Source organism: Corvus brachyrhynchos, unplaced genomic scaffold, assembly GCF_000691975.1.
Source record: "Corvus brachyrhynchos isolate BGI_N302 unplaced genomic scaffold, ASM69197v1 scaffold125, whole genome shotgun sequence".
In the NCBI taxonomy this organism is placed as follows: Eukaryota; Metazoa; Chordata; class Aves; order Passeriformes; family Corvidae; genus Corvus; species Corvus brachyrhynchos.
The window spans coordinates 509640-518664 of record NW_008238342.1 but is presented as its reverse complement, the minus strand read 5'-3'; the positions used below and the strand labels follow the sequence as shown (position 1 = coordinate 518664).

At 45.2% G+C, this 9025-nt stretch overlaps 1 protein-coding gene across 1 annotated transcript in view; it reads left to right on the top strand.

Moving 5' to 3' along the window:
* The window catches only part of CHMP4B (charged multivesicular body protein 4B), a 20582-nt gene extending 12606 nt beyond the window's left edge, over positions 1-7976 (top strand). Inside the window, exons 2-5 of the mRNA XM_008634348.1 lie at positions 2771-2948; positions 3656-3770; positions 4302-4428; positions 7157-7976. Coding sequence (XP_008632570.1) covers positions 2905-2948; positions 3656-3770; positions 4302-4428; positions 7157-7224 — 354 coding nt within the window. The 5' untranslated portion in view covers positions 2771-2904 and the 3' untranslated portion in view covers positions 7225-7976. The remainder of the gene's footprint in view (positions 1-2770; positions 2949-3655; positions 3771-4301; positions 4429-7156) is intronic.
* The last annotated feature ends 1049 nt before the right edge of the window (positions 7977-9025 follow it).

The following is a 9025-nucleotide window of genomic DNA, read 5'->3' as shown; positions in this document are numbered from 1 at the left end:
AGCTGGGTATGAATTGCATTGTAATTAATGTGATTACTGTCTTGGAAGCAGTAAAGGCAAAATTCAGGGTGTGGGTGCTGAGGAGAGCCTCTTCCATGGCTGTTTGATGTGATAGCAGCCTTTGAGCAGGGCAGAGAGAGGCCCTGTGCTGCTCTGATCTCAGACACACTCGATTCTTGCATGTGCACAATGCCACAGGACATCTGTACCCCACTGTCTCTGGTTCTTATTTATTTTAAAATTCTGGAAAAAGATTTTTTTTTTTTTGGAGGAAAAGAGCCGAGATAATTCCCTTCAGATTAAGTTTTTATAGCTTTGACTTTAATAAAAACTTAATAAAAATGTGTTACTCTGGCAGTTCATAAGATTTCAATAGGTTCCTGATCTTTGTCCTTGCTTTGGCTTTAGGAAGGAGAGAGGAAAATAAGTATCTTCCTTGGTCTTAAGGGGTAGGAAATGTTTGCAGAAAATACCCCAAATCCATGTGAAGTTTAAGGGCAGTGCAGTTCTGGTACAGAAGTGGTGTGGGTGGGAATGGGAGGGACAGGGTTACCTAACAATCCTGATGAGAACTTCTGATCGTTCACGATGATTCTTGCAATGTTTGGTGTCTGAGCAGCTTGTTTTAAAGTACATGAGCATGAAATGTAGACAAACTGTAATTGTTCTCAGAGAAAGCTGTAGTGGGGAGCTGTACATAAATTGTAGCACTTGACTTGGCTTTATATAATGTTTTATAATGCTATAAAATCTCTGGTTTTGCCAGTAAATCTCCACGAGGCACAAAATTCTAAATAAAGGGTGTCCCCTTGTTGTTGGGCATTTCCCCAGCATCTGTCACTCTATAAACACTCTATTAACAGTTTTTATCTTTCTGAGTAAGAAAACTTCGTATATCCTAATTAACCCATTAGTGCAGAATGAACCAGCTGAAATATCCCAGTAATGTGTTGCTCATCACTTTATCATCTGGCATAAAGCTGGAATGTTTGGGATATTTGTGTCGTGCCTCATTCTGCAGAGCAAACACTGTCCTTTGAAAACCCTCTGTTCTCACTCCTGTCAAACAAGTGGATGTTGGACTGGCCCCAAAACCAGGGAGATTTACTGGCAACTGGAGTGAAAGTCAGTGCAGAGGCTTGTTTGGGTCCTGGGCTTCTGTTGGAATAGTTGAGGTGTTTTTGCTGGCTTCTGTTAAATCATCCTGAGCTACTCTGTGTGCTTGGCATCCTTAGCTGGGCCTTCCCATAAAAAAAGTGCTTTTTTATTCTCTAACACGTTAGTTAATTTGAAATTAGCCAAATATAGCATATTTATAACCAGTTGCAGAGCTGAAGCTCTGTTTAGGACTTTCAGGTAGCAGGACTTCATCTTGCAGGACTGACAACATCTCAGGATGGCACCTGCCAAAACACCCGGGGTGCCTGTGGGCTTGATCAGCTTTTAGGAGAGCAGTGATTCCATGTGTGCTGCAGAAACATATTGATCACATCACTGAGTTATCAGCCCTCTAGAAGGGGAGATAAGGGAACCTGTCTCTTGTCAGGAGTTCCTACTCCTTGTTTTCTGCTCTCCTCAAAAAATTCTGCTTGGAAATAACATCTCTTAGAGATTTAAAGATTTAAAGCTTTTATTTGCCGCCGTTCCTGGTGTGCATGACTGGGCTTTTGGGTGGGCCAAGACTGGTTTTTAGCAGAGCTGATCCTGTGTCACATGAAGTGGTTTCTGCTGTGAGACTCCCAGAGATCAGAGCACTGAAGAAATGAAGTCTGTGTGTGGCTGGGTCCAGGAGCTGAGGGTGAGGCTGTTGGAGCAGCAGCTTGGGGCCGAGGTGAGGTTTTAAAGTACACGGGGTATGATATGGCCAGGGCTGTCATGGAGAGGACAGGTCAGTCCAGAGCAGGAGGGGAAGTGGCAGTGCCACAAAGGGAAGCTGTACTCGCATCTTACTCCATGTGACACTTGGTGTTTGTTGCTCCAAACCCTGTCCTGGCCTTGGACACTTCCAGGGATGTGGCATCGAGCACGTCTCATACAGCTACGTGTAAATGTAGTTGGTGTTCCCTGTCAGTGTTTCAGGAATGGCCATGCCCATGATTTCTGTCCAGGTGTCTTGGGAAGAGCTGGCTGTGGGCTGTTGTCAGCTGCTGGGTGCTCCCCTGTGTGGGTGGGGAGGGGTAGAGCAGGTTGGACCAGTCCTCCCACACTCATCCCACAGGTGGGAGCTGTCCTGGGTGGGCTCCTCCTGCAGAATGCCTGAGTTCTACAAGTGCTCACAAGCAGCAAATTGCTCAAACCACCTTCAGTGAGGGCTTCTCTCAGCTCAGGCTGTTGTGTGGACAGCACCTTCTAGGAGGAGTAATACAAAATATACATAAATACAGTCATTTCTAGAATGTGTATTTCCCAGCATTAAGTGCAAAGCTGAGGGAACATTTCTCCTGGGATTTGAACAAGTTGCTTCTCCCAGGCATTCAGCAGGTGGGGCGACCTGCAGCAGCACAAAGACCTCATCTGGCAGGAGCTGCACCAGCAATGCTGCCTTCCTTGATGGGATGAGGGTGAACGAGGGTGTTTTTAAGTGGGTGAGCTTGGATGTTGAAGGAGGCAAATGCAAGGGTGGGGCAACATAGTTGATCTGGGAAGAATGGGCAACAAACACTAGAACATGCTAAATACTTCTCTGGGCTGAGTGGCACTTGGTGCAAATTGGTGAACGGCTGTTTTGGGCATAAATCTCATCAGTCCTACCCTTTCCTTTGCTGCGCAGCTGCCCTGCAGGCCCTGAAGCGCAAGAAGAGGTACGAGAAGCAGCTGGCACAGATCGATGGCACGTTATCAACAATTGAATTCCAGAGGGAAGCCCTGGAGAATGCCAACACCAACACTGAAGTGCTTAAGAACATGGGTTTTGCCGCTAAGGCTATGAAAGCTGCTCATGACAACATGTAAGTTATTCCCTCCTGCATCTTTCCATGGGATCTGTAGTTTGGTGTTTGTTAGGTCTGCTGAATGCCAGGTGTTTCAAACCAAAGGTGGAGCGGGAGTAGCAAAACCTTCTTTTGAAAGGCTCGAACTTGAACTAAAATTGAACAAAATACACAAATATTGATGCTTCCTCAGTTTACTACTGTTTTATTTTCTGTGTTTATCCAAAAGCTGGGTAGCACCAGTGTGGTCTAAAGAAAATGGGAGCCTGCAGCAGTTACAGATCCATCTCGTAGCAGCAAGAATTTTAAGCCTCAAGGGGAGACTTAAAACTTTTTTCTGTGCAGTGGAGTTGGTGTATGTAGCAATAATTAAAGGTAAAACTGCATTATGGGAATGTTGTGCTTGCTCCAGAAGCAAATATTGTGGATGTAATAATGCTGAATCAGGGAAGAGAGCAGATTATTATTAATATCAGTGGTGCAGAACAAAACCTCTCCTTGGTGTCCGTATAACTGCTGGGAGCTAAGCTTGCAGGGAAAAGTTAAAAACACATCTACAATTGTGTTGAGAGCAGGGGGATAAAATCCAGACTTGCATGCAAAGTGTGTTTTGGGAAAGGGCTTTGGAAATATCACCATGGTGTGGCATTTCTACAGAACCCAGGAAATACAGCGTGGATTGGGAACGTGCCTGCTGGTACCGAATTCTTTCCTTTCTTTTCTAGGGACATTGATAAAGTAGATGAATTAATGCAGGACATCGCAGAACAGCAAGAGCTGGCAGATGAGATCTCTACAGCCATCTCCAAGCCAGTAGGATTTGGGGAGGAATTTGATGAGGTATGGCTTTGTTTGCTTGTGTTTTTGTCAGTGAGTCGTGGAATCCTTTGGCTTGGGAAGCCTTGGGATCAGGGAATCCAACCACTAAGCCAGCACTGCCAGCCCCATCACTAACCCTGAGCACCACATCTGCATGGCTTTTGAATCCCTCCAGGAACTGTGACTCCTAGGAGATGTTTCTCTGGAGCTCTGCATGCTGTGTGTGCCTGGGTGCAGTACTGGGGTGTGAAATCTCTCCTGGAACTGTTGGTGGCTGTGACCTGGACTTTATGCTCAGAATGGTCTGGATGGCCTGACCTGAGAATATTTGGACTTGGATCTCTCCTTGTGTCCTCTGCTTTCCCCACCCTCCTCACCCTCCAAGAGATCAAGTACAGGAATCACATCAGAATCAGACTCCTCATCTCCTCCCTTTGCTCTGATCCTGTTCATTTGTGCTATTTTCCATAATAATATGATCAGCTAAATCTGCTTGTTAATAAATATGACTTAAAGTTCCTTCTTTTTTCTTTTTTCTCCTTGAAAACCTAGGATGAACTCATGGCAGAACTAGAGGAACTAGAACAAGAAGAACTAGACAAAAACTTGCTGGAAATCAGTGGTCCGGAGACAGTACCACTACCAAATGTGCCCTCAATATCAATACCCTCCAAGCCAGGTATGGATCAACCTTTACTGAAACATCCTGGATCATTTAAAGTGTGCTTATTTATCTGCCAGCTCCTCGGATCTGGGAGATCTGGCTGCAGGAATTGCTTCCTGGATCCCAAATCACACCCAGCACCATTTCTCTGTGAGGGGCACCTGCCTTTCACAAGAAGCACAAAAATCATTCCCCGTCACAGGAGCAGTTGTTTGCTGCTCCAGCTCATCCAGGTTCTCTGCAGCCTGGTTGATGCTCAGGGTGCAGTGGAGGTGTGGGAGAAGGGAGCCTTTTTCCAGATGCTGCTGGGCCAACAAGGAAGAAATCTTGACAGACACCCTGAGGCTGTAAAAGGGAGGACAGAGTAAATTATCTCATAAAATCCTTAAAGCTGGAAAAGACCTCTGGGGTCATCCAGTGCCAGGCAGGTTCAGATTCCCCCATGGATCCTTGCTGCTGCTTTGGGTTTTAATTTGATCCCTGCTTTTCTGGCCTTTGGGAGGATCTTCCTTGGGGTCCCCTCTTTGGGAAGTCTGTGGCCTCCTCTGCAGTACCCAAAGCGAAGGTCATCCCAGTCCTAGAGCACACATATCCAGGGAATTACAGCTAGCTTGAGGATTTTACATGGAGGATGGACAAGAAATGTTTGTATTTACACAGATGGTTCAAAGCTGCTCTTAAATCTGAACTGATCCCTCTTGTATGAACATTCCCCATGGAATTCAGCTGAGTTGGGACACTCCTGGCAGCACTGATGGGAGGGTATGAAGCTTTACCAGCCCATTTTGCTGAATCTGCCTGAAAACGATGAATAAGCTGTCAACTTTGCAGCTCTAGTCCATGTCCTTTTACTTAGAGAAAACAAGACCAAAAAAACAGTGGATGAAAATAATCCCAGGTGGTCAGTGTATCTATAATTATCCTGCTGCCTTTCCTGGCTTGGATGGACGTGGGAAGCAGCAGGCACTGCCGGCCACCGAGGTTCTGCTTTGTGCCACTGCTCCTTGTGTGTTACACTGCTTTTATTCTGACACCACTGACTTTGTGTGTTGCTAGTTGTGTTCTGTGAGGCAGAACTGCTGACCAGAGTTGGGGAGAGGGGAGAAAGCTCTGTCAGAATACGTGAAGTCTGAGCCTTTATCTGATTCAGGAAAAATAGATTAAATGAACCAGTGCATTGCCTTTTTATTCCCTGGCTGATTTAATGAGGTTTGTTGTCTAAATAGATTTCAAACACAATGTCTTGGACCCAAATCTACTCTCTGCATTTTGTGACTGCACACAAGTAAGAGGTGGTGTAATTGTGGACAGATTGAAGGAGCTACACAGCATAAAACTTACAGAAACTTCCTGAAGTCATAAAAACTTGTGCACAATTTTGATAGTAAAAACTATGAGCATAAAGCTCAGTGTTTCACAGGATTTATGCTAAGCTGCTTTTGGATGGAAATGAGAATTCCATTAATTCCATTAATGTATTTAAGTGGCAGGCTACTTTTTGCTTCAATAAAGCTGCCTCCAAGGCTGGCACTTGGGAAAAACTGGGATTCTGGAGTGACGTTGGGTGGGGATTTTGTGTGGGTTTATTTTTTTAACCTAAATTGTTTTTCACTTAAAATTGACTTAAAACTGGGATTAAAAGTTTGCTCGTGATTACCATGGGTCAGATTTCCAAAGGGAATGCTGTCCCTGATGGTTCAGGTTCATGTGTAATTGTCCTTTTGGGAATAATAATGTGTCTTTTGAGGTAGAGCTGACTCTGTTAGCTCCTTTTCCATCCATTGAAGGGAAAATGACCATGAGCTTTCCTGCTTTTCCGGTTCTCAGGATCTGTCTGGATTTTGGCTTTAATCAGTCTGAATGAGGAATTTTGTTGCTGGTGGTGTCAGGAGAAATTCAGGCAGGAGCTGTTTTTGATTAATGGAGGCTGGAGGAGCTTAATATAGAAAACCACGTTCTGGCCTTGTACAAATGTGGGGTCTGGAGCTTGGAGCTGACTCAGTTCTCCTCACGTAAACGTTTCATTTGGAATGACACAAACCACTTGGACCAGGAATTGTTTGACTCTTTTTTTTTTTTTTTTTTGGCATTTTCCAAAATTATTGCAGCTATTTGTGGGTTCAAACATTTTTTTGTTGAGTTCATGGAAACTGGACTTGTCATGTTATGACAAAGAGCAGAATTTTCTGCCCTGGAACAACCAGGAATGAGGAGAAGGCAGCGTCCAGGCTGCTCCCTGCCATCCACATCCACCCAGCTGCCAGGGAGCACAGCAGAAGGAGAGTGGGATGTTCCCAGGGCTCTTCAGCCCCTCCAAATTCTGTACCTGCCTGACCCAAACACCTCATTTCTTGCATTTGCAGTACTCAGTGATGGAATAAGGAATTTACTTTTGATGGGGAAGAGATTAACACTGGAGACATCAGATGAGTTTCTGTAAGAAGCTGCATCCCTCTCAGAGGGGCTTAGAGGCTTGGAAATTATGGAAAAATATCCCACCTTAACTTCCATGCCCACTGCCTTCCTCAACTGTGTGAGCTGTTGTCTTTTTCCCCTCAAAGTGGGAACATCAGGAAGTTTTGCTCTTTCAGCAAAGCACCTTTTACTTCAGGTCAAAAAGGTTTTGTTTATTTTCTGTCCACAGCTGGCCTTAGGTGCTTCATTTACTGGTTGGTCAGTGGCACAGAGGCCACTGCCTTCTGTCAAGATTCCCACTCACTTGTTCTCTTTTGTGCTTTTGCAGCCAAGAAGAAAGAGGAAGAAGAGGATGATGACATGAAAGAGCTGGAAGCTTGGGCAGGAACCATGTAACCACAGCAGCACCTGGCTGGAAAAAAGACTTTGGTTACCTATTCTGGGTGCAAATGTGTTTTGTTGGGGAGAAAGCATAAGCAAAATGTCTTTATCTTTAATTTTAACCCAGAGCAGTGGGAACTGCATTGCTGTTTTCTGCATAGCATGGTCTGCCCAGAGGAGAGAAGGGGGAGCAGGGAGAATTGCCTGCTGTCAATACAGTTGAATTTCTGTAGAAAAGGTATGTGCAAAATCCAACACTCAGCTTTTGGACTGTGCTCCTGCCACTGCTGGATCTTCATCTTCAATTTGGGCCATATATTGAATTGAAATAAGCTGAAAAAAACACTCTGTAATTTTAAGTCAGTTTAAGTGTGTCTAGGAGTCTTGTAAGGCATTTAAAATCCAGGAAAAGTCGTAAGCCACCGTCGGCTTCTTTATTGTGTTTTAGGTGCAAGAATGCTTTAGGTTTTTAGTTCTTTGCCAGTTCTATTTATATCCCTTGACTGCTGTGTGGCCAGCCCTGTGTCTGTCACCGCAACGACGTAGTCACTGTGCCCATTTTAATTGGTGAGAATGATTGCAGTTGATCCACACTCTCTTGAAAGTAGGGATGGTTTCAAGTTCAGTTGTACATTTTTCTACATAGCACTACAATGTTTATTGCTTTTTTGTGATAATTGATAACCCATTCAGATACATGCACACAATTATTTTAATTAAGAAACTACTATGGATTGCACTGTATTAAATATCTCGATTAATTTTCACCTGTGGCTGCTGCTGTCAGTTCTGTCCTGTTTAAAGTGATCTGGCTGTGGTTTAGCTGTAGTTTGGCTTCTTTCTACATGAGGGACATCCGCTTTAAAGCCTGCTGAGCTTTGGTTGAGCTCTGCTCCCAGGGAACAAGGCACAGGACAAGAGGAAAGAACCTCAAGCTGTGCCAGGGGAGGTTCAGGTTGGACATCAGGAGGAATTTCTTCACTGAAGCCGTTGTCAGGCATTGTCAGGGGCTGCTCAGCAAAGTGTTGGAATCCCCATCCCTGGAGATATTCAAGGAACAACTGGACGTGGCACTCAGTGCTCTGGGCTGGTGACAAGGTGGACATCAGTCACAGGCTGGACCTTGGAGGTCTTTTCCAACCTCAGTGATCCTGGGATTCTGTTCTGTGTAAAATCCCCCACACTAAGGAGAAATCAGCTGAATTAAGTTTGATACAACAGGTTTAGGGACAGAGCTGGGGCCCTGGCTTTCTTTTTCATCATGGCAATGATCTCTGCTGTGCACTGTGCTAACAGATGTTATTAAAGCAGCTGTATTTTATTCCAGGAATTACAGGGGAGCATCTCAAATGCAGTGAAGGGTCCCAACAGGAGCATTCAGGTGGAGCTGGGAGGGGAAGACCCAATCCTATCAGAACCGTTAATGCTGTTCAGGCTCCTGATGTGGGAGCTCAGCAAGCGGGAGCGGCAGAGGCAGCACCTGGCAGTGCAGCTGGTCCCTGGGATAGCTGGGCCTTGCTGTTCACTCCTGTACCTGAGCACAGAGCCTGCTCTGCACAGCAGGGGAATCACAGCAGCGAGCGTGTGCTGTGCTTCCTGGTTACTGAGCCAGACAGCAACGACAGCCTCAGCCCTTGGAACCTCTTCTTCCTTCATCCTCTTAATCAAGGATGGGCTGGTGCCTTAAGCCTTCAGTTTATCAATGTCTGAGGACTGATCACCTTTCTGCTTTGGGTATCACTGAGTTCCTTAGCTGTTGCTTAACACCAGTGAACAGCTGAAATGTTTGCAGTAAACATTTTGCTGCCTCGCTCCG